At 38.3% G+C, this 22,399-nt stretch overlaps 2 protein-coding genes across 3 annotated transcripts; one reads left to right on the forward strand and one right to left on the reverse strand.

Annotated features, from left to right (window-relative positions):
• Window positions 1-7,951: 7,951 nt before the first annotated feature.
• Window positions 7,952-9,112, reverse strand: LOC112179069. Of its 2 annotated transcripts, XM_024317382.2 has the most exons (3): window positions 8,746-9,106; window positions 8,596-8,646; window positions 7,952-8,507 (listed from the first exon to the last, which is right to left on the reverse strand). In XM_024317382.2, the coding sequence occupies exons 1-3, from the start codon at window positions 9,026-9,028 to the stop codon at window positions 8,356-8,358; spliced, it is 486 nt and encodes a 161-aa protein (XP_024173150.1). In that variant the 5' UTR covers window positions 9,029-9,106; the 3' UTR covers window positions 7,952-8,355. The 2 variants fall into 2 exon arrangements, with proteins under 2 accessions (XP_024173150.1, XP_040365903.1); XM_040509969.1 differs by having other exon boundaries at window positions 8,596-9,112.
• Window positions 9,113-10,859: 1,747 nt separating this feature from the next.
• Window positions 10,860-12,911, forward strand: LOC112180408. Its single transcript, XM_024318958.2, has 2 exons — window positions 10,860-11,173; window positions 12,134-12,911. The coding sequence occupies exons 1-2, from the start codon at window positions 11,043-11,045 to the stop codon at window positions 12,603-12,605; spliced, it is 603 nt and encodes a 200-aa protein (XP_024174726.1). The 5' UTR covers window positions 10,860-11,042; the 3' UTR covers window positions 12,606-12,911.
• Window positions 12,912-22,399: the final 9,488 nt, after the last annotated feature.

Genomic DNA, 22,399 nt, shown 5'->3' on the forward strand with positions numbered 1-22,399 from the left:
ATTGTTAAATCTGAATTATTATTTTTTTGTAACGCGACAATAGTTGGATAGAGCCTTGAGTTTAATTTTTTATTTATTTACTGTTTATAGTACTTGCACCGCCTGTATCGAGATTGTTGTATAGGATATGTAACTAGAGTTGTAAAATGTCTAGTGATCGAGCTAGCATTTTTGTAGAATAGGTTCAGGTGTTATCAGTTGAGAGGTCAATTGCTAATGCTTGCTCATTTATGCCACAGCCTCCACCAAACAAAGAGAAACAGTCTGTATAAGGCTTTAACAATCACGAGCCATTGTCTTTATTCTTTAAGCTCCACTCGTGATAATGAATGGTACCAACCACCAATTGGGGTAACTAATCAATTAGGAGTATCATATAGCATTCTATGAAAAGGAAACACTTGAAAAATAATGTTAGATAGGGGGGAGGAACCGTTGTTGTAGTGATTGAATTTTATGGAGCAAATTATTCTCTCAATAATCTTCAATTGGATGGGGCTTTTGCTAAATTGTTACGGCGGCTTTTTTTATAATCGTTCTAGACATTTTTATGCTGTAAAAGTTTAATGTATAGAATTACCAAGGTAATGATTCTTTATGTTGTGTCCTTGGCAAGAACTCGACCTCCACTTCTAATGCCACCAAAACAATCAACTACTCCTAATTTTCAAACATAGTCGCAACCCACACACTAACACCAGAACATGGAGAAATATCTGAAGTACTCTTCCACCATTTGATATCGCAGACAGAAGAGTTCAACCTCCCCCACCTCCTGGACCTCCATCGATCGAAGCCACCATGTCCGCCCAAGGAGCTGGAACTCGATGCTGCAACCATAATGGAAAACGCCACCTCCACCTTCTATGAGCCAAGCCTAATCATCATTCGACCATCGAAGAAAACCAAAAAAAAACATAGCTAAAGCTCAGAGTTAAATGTTGCACAACCATCCTAAACAGAAAAATCACGAGGAATCGTAAATACTGAAAAGAAAGAGAACAAGGAATCGATGTTATAGATACAAAAGTTTTAAGGCAACCTGATGATCCTAATTGGTCAACATAAGAAGGGTTTCTTGAGACTTTGTTTTAGATCATGCATACATCTTCTCTGTGCACTTTTGTAGGCGTAATCATTAAGCATTTTTTTTTTTTTAACTAATGACTAATACTTCTTGCTAACCACCACATTTAAAGGAAAAGGTTAAAAAGTTCAAAGGAAAATTAAGGAGCAATCCTAATCCCTTCTCTATGGAACCCACCAATTAATCAATAAGCTCATCTCAATCATCACATAGTTCCAACAAGAATTAAAAAGAATAGACCACAAAATCATTTGGCTTTCCACGTAACTAATATAATAGTAGGTGACACTTTACCGTACCTGGATAAGATATAACATTATATACCTTTCAAAAAAGAAAGAAAGAAGAAGATATAACATTATACGTATGCAATGCCCACAAAGTCTACAACCCAATAATTTTGATGCTTGTACATAGATAATAATTATTCATTTATATGTTTGAAAAGTTATACTAATTCGCACAAGTAACTCTCACATTATTTTAATTTTAATAATTAATTAGAGGTTTTCTAGCAAACGTGTCACCTTTATTATCAATTCTCATTTTCTCTAAAGATAACTAGTTAAGTAAGTTACGCTTTTTTTTTTTTTTTTCAAAAAAGTTAGCTTTAATAATATGAGTGATTCTATTCAGACTTCCATATTCACTGTATAGACTTTCATGGAGTTTTGTAAAAATTTAATTACTATTATGGCCCTCTAAAAAAACAGCAAAGCAAAAAAAATCCAACTTAATATATTCAGTAGTTCATTAAGTAATCCAACTTAAAAAAACAGCAAAGCAAAGGTGTGTTGGTAACTTACCTAACTCTTCAGTAGTTCATTTGGTTAGCATGTTTATATTAGATCAAAGGTTGTGTTCTATCGATTTTGCGTAGAGGATGGGTGATGATGGTGATCGCCACTGACGCTACTGACTTCGTTGAAAGGCTCTTCTCTGATGGAAGATGCATTAGCACGTTAGTGAGCTATTCTTGTGCATAAACTCGTTGTCCATCATTTTTTATAGAGATGAGAGAGAGAGAAGATGTAAGACAGAAGGAGAGGCAAGAGATAGAAAAGAAAGAAAATAACAACAACAACAACAACATCATAATATTAAAGGGGCAAAATTGGCAGTTTGAGGAGAAAATAATGAAGTTGAGGGTCCATATGGTAAAAATGAACGATCAACTAGAATCACCCAATAATATTAATAAAATAAAATACTCATTAGCTGTGAGTCATCAACTTATAAATTTTGGTCTAATGACATAAGTCTATTATTTGTAAGTGGGAAGTCATGGAGTTTGACTTATAATACACTAGTTATATATAAGTTGTTTATTTGATTAAAAAAAACTTATAAATTATTATTATTATTATTTTTTGGATTAATTTCAGTTTAGTACCCTGTGGTTTGAGGGTAACATCATGTCAGTTCTCGCTCTTTCAATTTGATCACCAACACCCCTGTGCTTTCAATTTCAATCAGCCGTGCCCAAATTTTACTGTTCCGTCCAATTTGAACGTTAACTTTGACTGTGGGGCCCACTTTGGGGGCTAAAAATGTCATTTCATAGACATTTTCTTCTTTTCTCCTCCTTTCTCTCAGCTCGATGGTTTCACTTTCTCTCTCTTTCTTTCCTCTCTATCTCTTTGGGCCGCACGACCCTCTCTCTCTCTCTCTCTCTCACACACACACACACACACCCACACACTACCACCGCCGAAAATCATGGCGTCCGGCCACCGATTCTTAACATCGCCACTACTACTCGAACCACAGCACAAACCCTGCAATGATGTAGTCGTCAGTAGTAAAGGATAAGCAAGGATCGTTCGATGCCAGAGATTGAGGGTAACTATATTAATCACACAAAACAAAATAAATCTAAACTAAACTAACTCTAAAAGAAACGTCACAAAACAAAAAGAAAAGAGAGAAAGATGGAGGGACAGATAGGGGATAGAAGAGGGCACTGCAATCCTCAAAATGAAACTGATTTGGGGTTTTGGGTTTTTAACGAAAATAAACAGAAAACAAAGAGAAGAAAAACGATTTTGAATTTAGGGTTTTGAAAGATATGGATGAAGATGTTAGGAACTCGGAAATCCACCACCAAATTATGCTTGAAACAAATTTATCATCCTAGTTTCAATTACTAAGTCGTGAAAAAGGTTTCAATCAAGAAAAAACCATGAACGCATGCATAAGTTCTTATTACTTCCCTAGATTACTTAAGCAAGATGAACGCACCATTACTAAGCCTTTAGAATAAACAATCAAGGTATAGAACGCTATCCTATCAACAATTTATTCTAAGCATTAATCACATGTGGAAGTTTGATCGAAACAAGTATGCAAAACTAGTGTGGAACGCCTACCTAGCATGCAATCATTTTTATTTGGTTTCACCTATTGTCCTATAGGTTTTACTACCATTGAAACAAGCATTATTAACCGTTTAGGAGATTAAAATACCTATTTCTAGCCCCACTCACATGATCATAATATTTTATGTGCGCATTCATAAAACATAAACATGCAAGAGTTATCTGTAAACCAAAACCAAATAAACAATTTCACCACAAAGCAATCACAAAACTAGGAATCAAAATATTGTCAAAAACATATCTTAGGGGCTTCAAACCTCGCCCCTAACAAAAGTAGATTAGCCACACATTGTTTCAAAATTCACAACTAGAAACTTATAAGTTTGAATTACAAGAAAATAAAAACCGTAATGGGCAGAAGATGAGAGCCACGAATTCACTTTTAGGCAGCCTTGAACGCAAGAACCCCCCTCAAGATGGTACACAGCAAGGCTTGATGAAGATGGATGATGGTGTGCACGGTTTTTGCTCTTGGAGGACTTGGGAATTTCAAGACTTTGTGTGCTAGGGTTTAGGGCAGAAGATGGCGCTGTAGGGTGGTAATTTTCAATGTTTGCAGAAGCCCTATGTGTATGAGAAACACCCTTAAGTTTCCTTTTCCAATTCTGCTTTGAAAGCCTCCCTTAGTTGCTTGAGGATTACTCTGATTGGTGCACAATTAAATGATTTCCAAGCCTTAATAATCTTCTAAAAATCTTGAGGAATCCTTATAGGACTCTCCTTCATATTTGCAGCAGCAATAACCTTCCAAAAATGCACCCAAAATTCGTCCACAATAGATTTCTGCCAAACAGTCATGTTTCGACTAGGATTCGATTTCTGACTCTGAAGCTTCCTTCTTGGACAAGAAACGACTTCGTCTTGACAAGTTTCTGGATTGTTCTTGACTCCCACGTGTTCTATGAAATCATATATTCTAGATTGATCAACAACTTTCTGGACAAACTCCAATTAAATTGCCGGAAAAGGTCTCCCAAAAAGCTTCGTGAAAACCTGACAGTTTCTGCCTTCTCGGGAAGCCTAGTTTGTGCTTGGTTTCCTACTGCCTCGTTGACACTTATGACCAGTTCTTTAGCTGTAGTTGAATTATAACATCATATCTTCAAGGATCGCTGGCTCTTTCTTCAAAGTTGCATCTGGAAGGATGCAAGAATTTCTTCTCAAAACCGTTCCCAGAGAGCTGATTCTGAAACTGCAGTTTTCTTCTTTGCAGCAACTGTTTTGCACAAAGATTTCCGTGGACTTCCCTTGTAATTTCTGGCCAAAAGGTTGATCAAAATTAGTCCTCTGCATCATTACTTCATGATCCATGGCTCCATTGCTCCCTTTAAGCTCATATTTCTCTTGAATCACTTCACAAACTACCTAAAAAGAAAACAAAGTTAAAACTGACTTTTTAAAGGAAATAGCTAAGAAAAGTATAAAGGTTGCACATTATATTTGTCGCATTTATGCTCCTATCAACACACACACACACCCACACACTGCCACCGCCGAAAATCATGGCGTCCGGCCACCGATTCTTAACATCGCCACTACTACTCGAACCACAGCACAAACCCGACCGAAACCCAAAGAGAATCGATGATTGGCACGAGCCCAGCCACCGTACACTACTTGCCATCTCTCCCTCTCCTCAAGTCTCACCGCCTCTCCGCCCAAACCTCCACCCTTAGATTCACTCCCACACATGTCTCCTCAAGCTTTCCTATAGCAGCAAGTTTCTGATGCAGAGCGACCTAGACAAGCTCGCAACTAAGTTCTATTTCCATGTCGGAAGCTTCTTGGAGATTTACAAATCAAGCTTCCTATCTGTTTCTTTAAAAAAATTTGGGTATAAAAATCCAAGCTTTTGAAGAATTCTGTCACGTTTCTTTCTGAGTCTACTGAATTATTGGCTTCTGAATTCTGGGTTTTGATTGGTTTTGGTTTAGGGTGTTATATTTTTTCGAAGGGGGAGAATTGGGTTTTGAAGGTTTGCTCTTTGGAATTTCTCCCTTATTTATATCGAAGAATCACTTCGATTTTCAATCCAATTGTGATAGTTTGGCTTCTGGGTTTCAATTTATATCTGTTTTGTACTTTTGTAGTTAATTGGTACCTAATTTGCAACTGTGATATATACATTTTTGTGATTTTAGGAGGAAGGAGCCATTTTCGTCGAAATGAAGTGTGTGAACAATGAATTCGGTGTTGGTATTGTGACGGGGACGACCAGTCGTTCTTTGTTGAGAAAGCAAAGGCAGTAGCTCAAAGAGCAATCTTGAATTCGTTTGTTTGAGGTAAGCTGGAGATTGTAGTTATTGTTTGAACTTTGGTTGTTTTGTCCAGATATAGTTTTGAATGGTGAACTTGATGTGCCATGTTCTTCTGTAAGTTTAGTTATTGACGATTAAGAATTGAAGTTGAATGGGTTACTGTTAGATTTGCTCTTTGTGTTTATGTTTTGATATGCAAAATCGATAGAGGTTATGGTGGAGGATTTATGGTGCAAATTGAGAGTGGGTTGTCGGGTTTGGAGAGGAGGGAAGTGGAGGAAGACGACGAGCCTTAGAGGGAGATGAGCTTGCTGGGTTATTCGGAGTTAACCATCGGAGCTTAGAGAGAGAGAGAGAGAGAGAGAGAGAGAGAGAGAGAGAGAGAGAGAGAGAGAGAGAGAGAGAGAGAGAGAGAGAGAGAGAGAGAGAGAGAGAGAGAGAGGGTCGTGCGGCCCAGAGAGACAGGGAGGAGAGAAAGAGAAACCATCGAGCTGAGAGAGAGGAGGAGAAAAGAAGAAAATGTATATGAAATGACATTTTTAGCCCCCAAAGTGGTCCCCACAGTCAAAGTTAACGTTCAAATTGGACGGAACAGTAAAATTTGGGCACGGCTGATTGAAATTGAAAGCACAAGGGTGTTGCTGATCAAATTGAAAGAGCAGGGACTGACATGATGTTACTCCCAAACCACAGGGTACTAAACTGAAATTAATCCTTTTTTTTTAATAAAGATCATCTCAATTCATTTATCTTCAGCGAGAATGGTCATTACATACATTTCCACTGTCATGTATAGACATACAAGAAGATGTTGTACATAGAAATATGTTCACTCATTGAATTTCCGACGCTCATTAAAACGAGCAAGCCTAGAACTAAGAACACATAAGGTGCACAAAAGTGCATAACTCCCTAAAAAATTAGGGGATTATTGAAATTAAAACTAAGCTAATAAAAATACTTTAGGCTTAGGCTAATACCCAGGCCGAAAGGATGCATCTCGCCGACGAGGCTCAAGGTTCATGCCGACGCAGAGTGTCGTCAGACGGGCAAGAGAAGAGTAGGGGATATTTAATTTTGGGTGGAGCGCATGCAGCACGCTCCCTTAGTCTAGGGTTTTTCTTTTCCTTAAGGATCTTACAAAGTGTGTCACTTTTCTAATATAGGATCTTAACTCTCTATTACTTATCTAATATCACTTTGGGTGCGGTTATTGTCACTCTACTAACTACTTTGTTCATTCTACAAGTTTCTGACTTATTAAAATACTAAAATACTTTAATATGAAATTACAATAAATAACAATATTAGATTAAAAATTACAATTAGTTTTTCTTATTACCTACATAATATATACTTAAATTTCATTATTAATCTTTTCATTCATCGTTAAACCCAGTGAGACTGATTAATTAAGACTTCATGAGATTGACTGAGAAAGACTAGGAGGCCGGAAGCCAAAAATAATTGTGAGACACTATGGAAGTCAAATAGAAAAAGATTTTGAGTTAAACGTAACCCAATATTGAAAAATAATACTTTGGGTTCTGCAAATAAATGAATAAAATAAACATGAAACTTAAACAAAAATTTATAAAATGAAAAATGAATGTAAAATGAACAAATTAATTAATAAGGTAGCAATAACCGCACCGTCACTTCTTCTCCGCACCTGTCCCTTTTTATCGTAAAGTTTAATGGCTCCCTCTAAATGTCTGCCCATTACCATTATTTTTTGTCGACTCATTGCTTTTTTTTTTTTTTTTTTCCCGTTGTACTTCAGTACTACTTCTAGACTCAATCAATCGACTTCTGCCGTTCTACCCTACCGACCGACACTTGTTGCGGTATGCTTTCTCCCTGACACCAAACTTCAGACCACCACACGTTACTCAGTCAGTCAGTCCTCATAAACCCTACACATTCATTAATCCAAAAAAAAAAAAAAAAAGACAATAATTTATTCCAATTGTTTGAAAAAGACAATAATAATATAAATTGCTGCCAACTTTGATTACAAAATCCAAAGCATAGAATTCAGTGCACCCAAAATTAATATTTTTTTCCCTATATTTTTCCATTATTATTAATTAATTAACGACCTATCCTTCCATATAGAACGTCACAGACCGGCTCGGCATCACGAAAAATCTATGCACCCGTCGGTGACATAAACTTCTAGCCATTAATAAAGGAGCGCATATGGTACTCTCACCCGTGGGCACCACAAGTTTTTCCAGCTGGCAAATTCCGACCAGAACCCGAGGCGCGGTAACGGTCGAGTACGAACCTCCAGCTGTTACCCACTAGGCGCACATTTACACTAATTTACGCCTACTAGCGTACGGCATACTCGAACATCGTTAAAAAAAGTTAATAGAGTAAAAATTAATTACACGCTGTTTCTCTGGTCCCAAATATTTCCACTTTAGTAATATTGCTTACAGAAAAAAAATAAAAATAATAAGAAACTAGAGCCAAATATAGGCTGTCATGGGATTGAATATGCACGTGGGAAAAAAAAAGCTGACGAGCTTCGCACGTGCGAGTTCCGCGTGGCTGGAGAACCCAGTATGGAAATGGAGGAAGATGACGATGGTAGAGATTAGAGAAGAGAACCAGGGAATGCGGCTTAGAAATCGGCGATTTTTCTGTGGGAGCGAGATCTCGGGGTGAGTTTCCGGGTTTCGGATCCTAAGTCCCTCAGGCTCCGGATCGCCAACGCATCGGTTTTCCGGACGTCGATGAATCGCCGGATGTCGCCGATTTCTTCGTTAACAGAGTCTGTAAAAAAAAAAACAAACAAAAATTAATCGAAACGGTTTCGGATTAAGATTGAGAAGGGGGCAATGAAAACTGGCATTGTACGTACCTACGCGCTTGGGCGCGGATAGTCTAGTGAATCCATTGAACTGAGCCAAATCTGAGAGCAAAAAAATCCGGACGGTGAGGCTTTTAGCTGAAAAGAGCAACAGCCGTTGATTGAGGTGAGAAGAGTGAGGGAGAGAGGGAGTGGTAGTACCTGACTGGGAGGGTGTGTGGGAGAAGAGGAAGAGGATGAGGAAGCAGAGAACGGTGAGGATAGGGATGACGTGGATGACTTTGTCGGGAGTGATGGGTGGCGGTGAGGACAGTCGGTGAGGCTTTGTTGCTTTGTTGTCGTCGAAGTCTGGAGGAGAGGAGGAGGAGGAGGCGGAAAAGGCTAAAATGTCCTTGGAGCGCTTGTCGTCGTGGATCAGAGTGTCGTCGCCGCCGTGGGCCTGGTGGAGCTTGGAGACCGGTGAGCCCAGGGACTGCCTTTGCATGGTGAGAGAGAGAGAGAGGAGGAGAAGAAGTAGAGACAGGTGTGAGCTGTGTGACCTGGCCTGTGGGTGTAGATTTTTATCGTTTATATATAGGGGATTTCTCATTTTTCTTTTTGTTTTTGTTTTCTTGTTTCTACAACTATTTATCCGTTGGCTCCTTTTTTCCGGTCAATGCTTTTCTTATCCGTTGCTACTTGGTAGCATGGTTGCCAAAAAAAAAAAAATTAAAATAATTATGAATATTTAATACCATGTGATTACCGTCCAAAACAAGAAAATAATTCAAGATTTATTACCTAATTCAAAAAAGAAAAAGATCTTCACCGAGTGTGTTAGAAAAGACGTATTAAACATGAAGATAATATTATTATGTCTCATGTTTAATATAATTACGCATAATTTTGCACCTAATTTATAGTTTTATACAGTTAAAACTTTATGAACATTCTTTAGTGATAAAAACAGTTTAGAAAGTAAACGTGTAGGCATCTAGCTCTTTCTAGCCACGTATGGGACTTCTTCTAGATACTCAATGTCGCAGCGATGGCGATTTTGATCAAGTGATCAAGATTCAACCTCATCTAATAATTCATTGATTTTTTTTCCACTCGAGATTTTGATTGAGAAGCTATTTATTGGGTTGGAAACACTAGATGTATGTAGAAAATGATGGAGATGATTCAGTTTCATCAATTGATGACCATATGCCACGTTTTGAAGATTTTTGAACTCTTTTTTTTTTTTTGGTTGGTAAAAATGATTGATCTCAAACTTTGGAGAGAACATGCACCAACAAGTTACAATTTTTAGATTTCTCTTGGCAAAAGCACTAATATATAGATGTAGATTATCTATTTCTTAATAAGTGGGAAAGATGACCCAATACCGCCAAGTTGTGAGAAATGAGATCTGCCTCTCTAGTATTTGTTGACATCGGTTACTTACAAGACATCGTCTAGGTCTGATAGGGTACCTAAAAAATGTTCTCCAATGATCAAGTCACTTCACACCTCAAATAATTGACTAAAATCAGTAGTCCGCAACCTGATGTTTAATATAATTGCACATAACTTTATAACGAATTTACACAGTTAAAATTTTATGAACATTCTTTATTATTAAAGACGGTTTAGAAAGTATACACGTGGCCCTTTCTAACCATAAAACAATATCGGTCGATTAGCCTACAAAAAAAGGTAGTCGCCGGGGTAACGAGTTTTTGCATAGGCAAGTCTAAGGTTGGGTACTTGTTATTCAATTAAGATTATGAGATTCTCCTTTCTTACACCGAGGGCGAGTTGCAACAGGTCATTTGCTCTTATTTAGAAGCTAATCTCGATTAATCACGTGCCCAAACTCCAAGCCCAATAGACTTTGCTGAGGGAGTGAGGGACCAGCTTCTGTTCTACTCAATCAGTTTGATGCTCATCGTTTTTCATGCCCTCACAATTGATAAGTTCATTTTCTTTGTTATCCATAAACAAATTTAGTTATTTTTCAATATGCAATAGGGTCAAAGAACTTGTAGCGTAAGTCTCATTCAGATATAATTCTCAATCATCTCTCACCGATTGAGCTAATTCTTGTTGTAATTAGATTAATAGCTTGGTCCCACAAGAAAACGAAAGGAAGCAAAAAAAAAAAAAAAAAAAAACAAAAAGGAACTCTGTAAAGCATTGGGGCACACGGGGTAAAGCTGAAATTGGGCTTTTGAATGAAGGAACAAATCCAAAGAAGACTTGGAGGACACTCACAGCCCACTTAAGACGACGAACGGACGGCTGAGATGAGACCTTGAGTGTAACATCCGACGTCCTGGATGACGCCTACGGTGTAGTCAGTGTGACCCGAGCGGTGACGCGAACCCCAGAGGAAGATCGAAATTTCTGGCGGCTCTTCCCTCTTAACTTGCCACAAACGAAAACCCAAACCATCGAAATCCACTTTCATTCCTTTTTCCCTTTCCTCACAAACCAAAAACACCAGCGAAAGACACAGAAGAAGAAGAAGAAGAATGGTGCTGTGGGAGATCACATTGGGAACCGCCTATTTCTTGGGTCTCAGACGAACCTATAGACTCGCCCTGAGGATGCAGCGCCGCATCATCAGCCCGAAGCACCCCAAGATCCGTCAATTTGCTCACAGGTATTTCATTCGTAATTGAAAAGGGTTTACATTCCGAATTGAAATCGATTACTGTTAATTTCCTCTATAAATGTTTCCATTCAAAATTGGTGGGATTTGAAGAGAGAGTTGGATCACTTTGGATGCAAATCTTATTACATGTTGCAACTCATACTAATGTGCGCGCGCGTTTTTTTATATTTTATAATTTAGCTCAGGAGGTGTTTGATTTTGGGTATAGTACGGTTTGTTGGATCTCATTATCTATAGTTTGGGTAATTTTGTGTTATCGAGATGAGATTAGCTGTGATAGGCAGTGAGTTGTGCACATTTAGCTTGTGTATGAACCAAGTGATGGGCTATGACTGCTATCCATGTAATTTGAATTGAACAAAACACTTCCATTTGTTGCTCACGTAGGTACATTCTTCATATTACGCTCATTTGATTCTGTAAGTGGTCATGTAGTAACATGGCATTCATGGACTAGCATAAGCATTTGATTGTTCTGGACAATGTTAGTCGACTACTTTTGTAAAGTTCACTGCTTCTCAGAAGATATTTGACATGTGATACTAATGGCCAAACTACACTTGGTCCTTTGGTTTGATAACAGAGATTATGCCCCCTCCCCCAAAGAAATGCATCGAAATATGTTGGTTTTTTTTTTTTTTTCTTTCCCTTGGGTTAGATTGTTATGATTTCTTTCTTTGGGATTGATCTTTTGTCAATTTGGGTTTCAATGATTTCATGTACCTTGAAAAGAAGAAAGGAAGTTCACTTAAATTTCCAAAAGTCTATAAAATCTCCAATGATTGAAAGTGTTTTTACCTCAATTGGATTTCAGGACCATGTTCACTGAAGTTTCTTTATTGATGCTTGTTACTTGGCAACATCCAATCATATGGTGCTGAACTATTGATCATTTCATTACTTGTTTGACTGCCATAATGATTTTATTTTCGTTTTTGTTTTTAAAAGGCGAACGCGTGCTGTTTTTGACGCCGCGGTGAGTGTTCACAAGAACATACAGCAAAGAGACATAGACTTGGGTCGGAACCTTGGGAACTGGATCCTGCGTTGGCTTGATCGGATGAAACCTTCAGCTAATATTCGAGGTTCGTCTGAACAACTCAAACACTTAAAAAATGGTGCTAGCTCGGGCATGAGCATGACAAAGAAGGTAAACTCATCCCACCTGAAAACTCCAGGGAGCACCCAGATCAGAAATCAGGAATCTGATAGGCATATGTTTTCATCCATGACAAATGCGCTGCCCAAAACCCTCCCTTCGATTTCCATGATGATGAGAGCAAGACAGACTTCTGGGACTATGACCCAGTATAGGAACTTATTCACTAACAGACCTGAAGCATTGAGGTCGGATTACACCCGAGGTGGCTTTGGGGGAATTATACGTAAGGATATAATGCAGTGGATGCAGCAAAATTGATAGCAAAAGATTGTATTCCATTTGTGTTCTAGAGCCAAACAATCTTGGGATTGAATTACAGGAGCAGATAGGTTTTGAGGATGTGTTTGGATGTAATACAGTTCCTCTGAAGCTTTTCAAAATCCGCTTCAAGATATTTTTGTTTTTGTTGCATTTGTTTCTTTTTGGGAAGTTGTTGTTGCCTGTGACATCAGATAATTTTGTAATTAAATAAATGGGAGGATCGAAGTCTGATTGTTACTGTGTAGTTTCTAGTCACTTATCGCAACCGTTGGTTCATTTCACGGTTGGAGCTTTGTGCACGAATATCACATGTTCTTCTGAGCTGAAGTACCTAAAAGTCGAAGTGAGATGTAGTGTTTTACAAATTCCACTATGGTTGTCCAAGTATGAGACATTGGTACGTTTTGCAGTTACTGAAGCGATAATTGTAGTTTTTGATTCTCTACAGTTTTCTATGCTTGGCCGTGTTGCCTTATGCTTGTCTGGATTTCGAGTTATTTGCTGTTCAGTCGACCCTTGGAAGATAATGTTAGGGAATTACAAGATTAACTTTAGGTTAAATTTGTGTCTAATCCTCATGTTATTGCAGTTGTAATAGTTGTATGAAGAAGAAACCAACACATGTGGTCGAGTTGGTAAGAGCCTCAAAGTGTGGAACCTCCACACTCGGGTTTGAATTCCGTCGACGTTGATTGGAGTTAAATTCTAATTTATTCTTGGTGGCCAAGAGGGAGGAAGCGTTCTGATAGAATCTCCTGCATGGATTAATCTCTGGACTTAGGAAGCCTTTAAGGGACCGAGTGATCTCGATGAAAAAAAAATAAAAAATTCTATGAAGAAGTTCATCTTGATCAGCTGTATATATAATATAGGGCAAATTTCATTTTACCTCCCTGATCTTTAGACCCTAAATCATTTGTGCCCTTGTACTTTTAATTTCACCACAGGTGCCAATGTACTTACTAATTTCAATCAATCTTGTACCCTTGGCTTTTTTGCCATGGCCAACTGTTATTATGTGATATATTTTGAATTACATCGAGAAAAAAATTTCTTTTGGTTGAGGTTGGATGGCTTCTTCTTCAGCCCTAAACCCTAGCCGCCCTCGTTTTGGGGTTCTCAAATGGTGGCCAACTCCGGCCTCGCCTCTAAGTGGAGCCTTCCTCTCCACGCTTTGTGGCTTCTCTTCGGCCCTGCAACGCCGTTTTTTTTCGGCGAACACCCAACCAAAACAACCTCTTTGTCATACTGGTTTTCTCGACCATGAACCCAGATCTTTGCATGGGTTCGTTTGAAGAAGAACGGGCCTCCGGTGTTGGGGCATTGAAGCCTTCCAACGCCGGATTGTAGAACAAGGTACATCGGGTCGGATCCAACCGAGTCGGGCAAGACTAAAGGATGAATGGTTCGAGTTGCAGGGACTATCCAGATCTGGTGGGATGTTTCAGCCATGGCAGAGGAAATTCCTCTCTGTTTAGAGCAAGACGGAGAAGGGAGTTCGGTTCAGACTTGCTGAGATGGCGGTTTGTAAAGGATTTTCAATCTGGATCAGTGCTGGTATTGTGGGTCATGTGAAGTTTGCTGCGGCGGCGATGGTTGCAGGTGCACAGGCAGTGGTCAGTGTGCAAGCTGATAGGTTACAAGCGGCGATGGCGGTGGTGGTCGCGGCTGGGATAGTTACTAGAGAAGGGATGCCCGATTATGGGGTGCATAGATCAGGTGGGAGGCCCAACTCCAATTGGGTGCCCGTATCAGTTCAATGGCCCAAATCCTATTGGAAGCTTTGGGTGTCCAAAGCAAATTTGGAGGTTGGCTGGGTTCTTTCACAAATCAAACTAATGGGCTTTAACTCTATGAGATTTTGCATCTGGGATCTAGGAGGATTGTCTCAACTACGTGCCATTTTCTTTATGTTTCGGGATGTGTCTATGTACTATGTTTATTTTCATAGTTTTATAGACTCACTCTTAATAAGTGTGCACTAGTTGTCTAATGGGTGGTGTTAGCATACCACATCCTAAAGTTGCCCTTGAGTTGGCAAGGGAAGGTATGTATCCGTGCCATTCTGACTTGAGATGAATGAATGATTACTTGGTTTAAAAAAACAAAAGTTATGTATTTTGAAATTGTAGTCACATATAATATAATTTTGTATGTCGCATTAGTGAATCATCATCAAACATGAGAACCCATTAGACTCACATTTTCAATTTACAAAATACTTGACAAAAAAACTAATGATTGGACATGATTGATTAAATTGGAGGGCACATGCAAAGCACGACTAGTACAATTGAAGGGAAATATACAATCGAAAATAAGCTGGAGAAAACCTAGAAGTTGAAGGAAGCTGAACATACTACTAGCAGGCAATAAGAACTTGCAAACAAGCTTTACTATGAACTCTCAAAGAAGCGGTGGCATTTTTTGTAAATATATTGAATTTTATCAAAATTTTGCCTTCCTTGCAATCTTTCGTAAGTTTACCTGGTTTGTTGTGTGGCAATCTGGTACACTATTCGATGGTGTAGGGGTTAATCCTGTAGGTCAGGAAATCGTAGTTGAAGCTAAGATCTTGTAGCAGTTGATCAGGTAGGAAGCTAATTTTGTGGTTTTACTGTTGTTAAGACTTTCGCTATGTAGTAAGTTCTGAAGAGCGGTTATTTATTATTTTGTTAACGCAATTTAATTTGTAAACTTTGTGTAATGTAATATGTGCCTCTAAAGAATGAGTTTCTATTTACATCGTGGGTTCGGGAAGTAGTTGGTTGTCTTATTTAAAAGAAGATTTTCTTAGATGTTTTGTTGATGTCCAAACCATCACGCCCAGTGTGCTTGTGTTATTTTTAATTGTATTATTATTGTGATTGTTATTCGGGGCGTGACACATAGTTCTGCGACTGTTGGCAGGTTGACATGTAAATGATCCAATTTTTAATCGTGTTGGTTCAGCTCGCTTAATTTCGTCTGTGTTTTGAGTTTTGTCATTGAGTCATGTTTAGAAACTTAGAATTGACATTGGGTCATAGTTGGTTCAGCATCTATGTTCCGAGTTGTGTCATTGGGTCATGTTAGAAACTTAGAATTGACAGACCTAGAAGGATTGACAACCAAATGAAAGAAAAACCAAATAAAAGAATAAAGACCACTGAGTTGAGTTGAAACCTGCCCAAATGAGCAGAGGAAATCGCCACCAACTCTCAAAGTGAGGAAAGAGAAACTAAGGGAGAGCTTTTTGAATAAGAGGAAAAATTACTCTTGTACCTTGTTTAGGTAGGCATATAAGTTACTACTTAGGGCATCACCAATAGTAAAAACTATTTTCTTACTGTAAATAATCTAAAAGTTAAATTTAGTAAGCAAATTTTTGACGTTTTCTCCAATAGTGTTAGCTATTAGTAAGTTAAACTATGGTTGTCACTTTTTGCGCTTGTAGTTACTAGGGTTTCTGCTGTGAAGTACAACAGTCATTGGGAGGCGAAGCGGCGCAGAGTCCCAAGAAAACAGGACACCCCATTTTCTCATACCACATACAATCTGGATTAAAGGCAGCAGGGTTGTGGTAGGCTTTTGCCAGTCTATTGAAGGGGGTGGGTTTGGATCTGGAGAAGATTTAGATTCTAATCCCTATGGAGGTAGCAGTAGTTGTGGAGAAGGAATTGGTGGTTGAAGAGTCTTCTTTGTTTAGCAAGAAACGTTGAGCTAGTGATGAACTTTTTTGACCAGGTAATAGTTTCCTTGCTTTGCTTGCTCCCTCATTGCAGATTGAGGAGTGTTTGAGTCTGGCTCTAAAACAGAACAATAGGAAACTAACTATTTCTCCTAACAAGAGGAAGTTTGGGAGGCCAAACGGCAGTAAGAACAAAGTAAAAATTGGTGTGCTTTGGATACAGAGCTTCAAGAAAAACGACCTAAAAAATGAAAGAGTCATTCCAAGCATACTGAAGAAATTGCCAAGTCTGATGGTAAACTACCTAATCAAGAGGAATTTGCTATGAAAGATGTCGATGATGAAGCTGCTAAAGATAGTCTTGCCATGGATGATGCATTTGAGATGACTCCAAAAGAAGTTGTTGATGATGCAACTGAGGTGGAGGGTGAAATTTCCTTCTGTGTCTCAAAAATTATTATTCCTTAATTTCTATTATTGATCGCATGAACTTAGTGCTTTGTTGATTTTTTTAGTCTGCTTTGGAGTTTAATTTTTGTTTGTGAGCTTATTATCGAAAAGTACGTGTAGTAGGGGGTGTTGGATGACTTGTTCTTCTTAGAATAGGTTGATTTAGTGTACTCCAAGAACGACTCTTTCTGACGACTCTTAGGAGTGTGTCGTTTCTTGTACTGCTTGCTGAATTTCATTAATGGATGACTTTTTTTTTAATTAAAAAAAAATTAAATATTGTTTACTCTATAAACTTTTGTTGAAAACACATTTCAGTAGCACACATTCTAATTGACATGTTTACTCGTTGAACTCTCAATTATGGACCAATAGGTCAATTCCATCCAATTAAGCTGTTAAGTCACTGATGTGGCTATCCCTTCCATGCCAAAATATTTATTATACCTCTCAATACTTTTTTTTTTAATTAATCAATTAATTAATTCTCTCTCTCTCTCTCTGTTTTTTTTTCCTTGCTTTCCTCGCTCTTCTTCCTCTTCCACCACTGATGCAATTTTTTTTTCTGCTTTTCTCGCTCTTCTTGATCGAACTAGAATCTCAACCTAGCCATTTCTTCCTCTTCCACCACCGAGTCCTCTCTCTTGATAGTTACAGAACACTAAATGCTTTATAGATTTTTCAATGTACAGAGAGTTTGAGGAGAGGGAAATTAGATCAAGGTTTCCCGCTCCCCTCTACCAGTTGGTCTCTAAGTAGTATAATAGCTCACCTCCACCACCATCGAACTCACCAACTTCTTTCGAGTTGAGCTCGGCCTGCATGTCGTCTGACAACACCGAAAACTAGACCACGCACTGACTTCTTGGTTTTCCAGAATTCATTTGGATGCCCAAATCTGGGCACCAGACTCTTCCTCTTCGCTCATCAACCCTGCGCACAACGCCAATGAAAGTTCCACTCTTCTCTCAATTATCACCATCATCTCACATCTTCTCATCACGCATGATCGATGCTGACTTGAAGAGACGGCGGCTACCGGCGAACAAAGGCTTTTTTTGTTTTTTCTCTGTTGATGGTATGAACGAGGAAGAAGGTTTGGGATCAGACAAAAACATAGAGAAGAAAATTGGGGAATTTGTTTATGGAGAGAGAAGAGAGGATTTAACGTCTAAATTAGACCGAGACTTAACTGATGGACCTATTGGTTCATAATTGAGAGTTCAAGGAGTAAGCATGTCAAATTAAAATGTGAAGGACTGAAATGTGTTTTCAGCAAAACTTCAGGGAGTAACCAGTAATTAGTCCTTAAGAAAATACTAAACTAAAAATATTGTATGTGAGAATGTTTAATTAACTTTTTGTTATTTTCTCTTTCCTTTATAGCTAAATTTAGCTAGACATTTTTTTTTTTTTTGAAAAGATTGCTGGTGTGGCTGCCCTAAATCCTTTATTAATGAAACCATAAAATACAAGGGGGACATAGAGCCTGAACCCCAAAATACAAAAAGTAATGTACTCTAACATGCACCAGTTAGCAAAGAGTGCATCATTGACTACTCTATTTGCTTTGACAAAGCAGTGACATATCGAAAAACTCTACTAAGGAGAAGCATCATAACAAATAGCACAGTTTTCCTACTATGTTACCATACATAATCATATTTGGCAGCACTTTGTTTCATTCTGCCACTAGGAGGTTGCTTCCATTTTAAAACAGATAGCCATCTCACTAGGTTAGACAAGGCACATAGAGTGCGTAGACCAGGACCAAGCCCACATTTGCCAACCATACTTGGATGGGGACTTATTGAAAACACAAAACAAGCTAACACTATGGAAATAAACGTCGACTTAAGAATAAAACCAACAAAAGCCCAAACAGGGCCCACTAGCAAAGTCTAAGCCCAGAAGCCCAAGTCTGCAAAGGAAATGTTCAGTCCATTCACCTCGGCCCAAGTCAGCAGCTGCACCACCACTTTGCCACCATACCCACAACGCTGCCACCAGTGTCGAACCTCAACGACCATCACTCTAACACCACAGTCAGACCATTAGACTACTTCACCCATCTCCAGCATCGTCTATACACCATACTGCCAGGGTCCAAATCTAGAGACCACGTCGTCCTTCTCCCCTTTCGCCGGTCTCAACGAGCCAGGATCCAACCAAGTATAAATATTCCATGGATCGGTGACTGGCTCCAACACAAAAGCCCAAGCTCTATCAACAAACAACCCACCAAGCTAACGATCTCAGTCCATCATCCTCTGACGGAGGCAAGTCCTTGCCCCGACCTGGCTATCCACCGCGATCCCATCCCAACGCCAAAGCTCACCCTCCAAAACAACCACCCCTTTTAACTTAGAGAAACGAAGAAAGATTCCTCCCAACCTCAGCCTTCGAACATCAGACTCGCCCATAAAACAAAGATCTCGTCCGGCCATACACATCAGACTTCGGCAAGGGCCTAACGCAGCTATGCAGCCGAACAAGAAAGAAAACCAGTGAAAACTTTCCTATGGTTCCAGCGTGTGGAGCGCTTACATCATCAAATGAAGTATATGTGCGTTTTTTTTTTTTTCAACTTTAGCTAGCGATTTTAGCAGAAGTTAAATTTGATTTCCCTATAGCTATTCTATATAACTATTCTGTTATAGTGGTAAATTCCGTAAATTATCTCAAAATTAATCAAATTTTAATTTTTTTGTTAAAATAGCTAGTTTGTTGGAGATGATTGCTAAATATTTATTTTTTATTAATAATTACTATATATTTGTCATAACTGTTATACTTAGTGTCGTGTGGGACTGCAACTCAACTACTGTTGATACAAACAATGTGGATCTATGAATATACATAGATTAACCGCTCTCTGCTATGGTTTGGGGGGTTTTGGGTTCGTCGTGGCATGAAACTATTCCATTCTTGGAGATTTCCACAGGCTTTGGCCTTTTTTCGTTCGCCCTTGTTGTTTTCGGGGGTAAAGGGTTAGTGTGATGTGGGGATCTTGAGGGTTTGCAGTTGTTAACTGGCAGAGGCTATTCTAACGCAGGTCGTCCAGCAAGCTTTTGCCAAGAATGGGCAACCGTTGATGGGAGTGGAATTTGTTGGGAACTGTGGGATCTAGGTGATTTGGATTGAGGTGCCTTATTATCACAATAGTCTCTGCAGCTTGGGTTATCTCGGTGGAGGTAATGACGCCTTTTGTAGCTTGTGGTCGACAGGGATTGTTCGAGATTTGGCTACTTCGCCTATTTTTAATATTGATTTTGCAGGTATGGTGGTATACGGTCGAGCCGGCGGTGGTACTGGCTGTAGGTATGGGCTTGGAGCTTGATGCTTTAAACCTGGAGCCAATTGTGAAAATTGATTAGATCTGGGATCCAGGGGGACTCTACAAAAGGGTCCGGATCTGGGATCCGAGTTGACTTTGGGCTTGGACTGCGGCCCGCTATCTTTATTGGGTTGTTTGTCAAATGCTAGGATGGCTTAGGGCTTTTGTGCGTTATTGTTTTTGGATTTGGGACCCAAGATTATGGTTTCTGTTAGTGAAAGATCATCAACAACATGACCATGTTTTGACAACCTTTACCGGGTTCGATCTTTGGGAAGAAGATTGCCCTATGTTCTGTGCCAAATTGACTTTTGTCATTTTGTGCATTGGATTTGCATGGATAGTCAAATCACCGACCACTCAGTTCACTATACAGCTGCAATCTGTAGTGTAAAATCATCTTTGCGTTTAGATGCTGCTGCTCTTGCTTCATTATTATTTCTTTGTATTTTCGATGCAAGATATGCATCTTTCTTTTTGTACTGGCTATTTTTATTTTGATACATCTTTTCATTGTATTGTTGTAATCTTCCTATTTCAATAAAGTTTCTGAGCTCTTTATTATAAAAAAAGGTAGGTATATAAGTTGCTACCTAACAATTTAAATTAGCACCCTAAAGCTACAGCCTTAATACTAAGTTTAATTTTTGGGGCTATATTTATGCAGCATGTCTAGAAATATTAACTTTAAAACCTAATTAGTTGAATTGTTGTTGATAATTAATACTAAGTTGAATTTTTGGGGGCTATATTTATGCAGCATGTGTAGAAATATTAACTTTAAAACCTAATTAGTTGAATGGTTGTCGATAATTGATAGCTAGTGTCCTTTGCCTAGAATTTAGTGTGCAAGAACTAAAAGTTTCTAATTAGGCAAACCTAACTTAAAATCATAAATGATGCGGAAGATTTATACCCAACAGTGGTGTTCACCTGGTCAGTCGCCGACTAAAGAATTTATGCTCAATAACCCTTAGATTTACATCTAAGGGTGGAAAACAAAACACCTCAACTTAATAATAATTCTCTCTGCCATTGGATTTACATCCAAGGGTGGTTGAGCATTATTTTCTTGGTCAATAACTGACCAGGTGAACATTTTCTTTATACCCAAAGTTAAACAAATTCATATAAATATTACACACACACACACATTCTTTCTGTGCTAAGGACCTCATTAGATTTTAAAATCTAAGAATTTTCTTGAATAGACTCACTTTTTGATCGCATATCCACATCTTAACCGTTCAGATTTAGGTATATATGAGCAGATCATCCCTGCAAATTTTCAGCCAAATTGATAATAATTAAGGCATTCAAAACTGCGATTTACACTTATAAACTCGAACGGTTCAGATTGGACAGATTCGGTTCGTTCATTCATTTAATCTAGGTTGATATTTTAACAATCATCAATTTGGCTTAAAATTTTTAGAAGTGATCTATACATTAGGACTTAAAAACTGAACGGTCGAGATGTGGATATGCGATTGAAAATCTATTCAAGGAAATCCTTAGATTTTAAAATCTAAATCTAAGGATTTTCTTGAATAGACTCACTTTTTGATCGCCTATCCACATCTTAACAATTTAGTTTTTAGGTATATATGAGTAGATCAGCTTTGCAAATTCACCTTCAGTGCCTGAATTCTTTTGCTCCAGTTAGTTTGTTACCTAACCATTACAAAACAATCAATATGATACCTCAACTAAAAATTTCATGTCAACGTTATAATTTTGACTGTGTCAGGTTTTTTTTTTCTTTCAATAAAAAACGCAAAAGATTTTATTTATTCATTTATTTTTAGCAGAATGCAAAAGTTGAATTTTGATCATTAGTCATTACCTCCTCCTTTTCTTGCTTCTCTGTTCTTCTTTCTTCTTCTTATGACATTTCAGTCATCCTTTCCACTTCACAAATTTTAGCAGAAAATTCTATTTGAAACTCGACACTAAAATCTCATTTCCTAAGCTCAATGAATTCTCCACTTGTAAGTTTATTTTTCTTTTTTCCTGCATTATAATCCTCACGCCTAATCGGACTCCTTCTTCCTCATTTATTTTTTCTTTGAAATTTTTGGAGTTGGTTTATGAAAGATATTGAGTACTATCTGGTGGGGATTTTGTATTTGAATTTGAATTTGAATTCATGGGTTCAGGGGTTTAAATTTGGATTCGTGCATGGATTGAGGTTTTTGGAATTTGAATAAGGAATGAAGAACATGCCTGATTTTTTTGTTTTCTTTTTCATCTTTTTGTCTGGTCTGGGTGGGATAAGAACATATAATATTTTTTTTTATAAATTTTTTACAATAACAAGTTGGTGCAAAAATA

This window comes from Rosa chinensis, chromosome 7, assembly GCF_002994745.2.
Source record: "Rosa chinensis cultivar Old Blush chromosome 7, RchiOBHm-V2, whole genome shotgun sequence".
NCBI lineage: Eukaryota > Viridiplantae > Streptophyta > Magnoliopsida > Rosales > Rosaceae > Rosa > Rosa chinensis.

Excerpts from the sequence above, each read along its gene's own strand:
- LOC112179069 (XM_040509969.1), bottom strand. The coding sequence starts at position 9,028 with ATGCAAAGGCAGTCCCTGGGCTCACCGGTCTCCAAGCTCCACCAGGCC. Across the intron at positions 8,508-8,595 it reads ATCCGCGCCCAAGCGCGTAG|ACTCTGTTAACGAAGAAATC; the intron begins GTACGTACAATG and ends TTTTTTTTACAG.
- LOC112180408 (XM_024318958.2), top strand. The coding sequence starts at position 11,043 with ATGGTGCTGTGGGAGATCACATTGGGAACCGCCTATTTCTTGGGTCTC. Across the intron at positions 11,174-12,133 it reads ATCCGTCAATTTGCTCACAG|GCGAACGCGTGCTGTTTTTG; the intron begins GTATTTCATTCG and ends TGTTTTTAAAAG.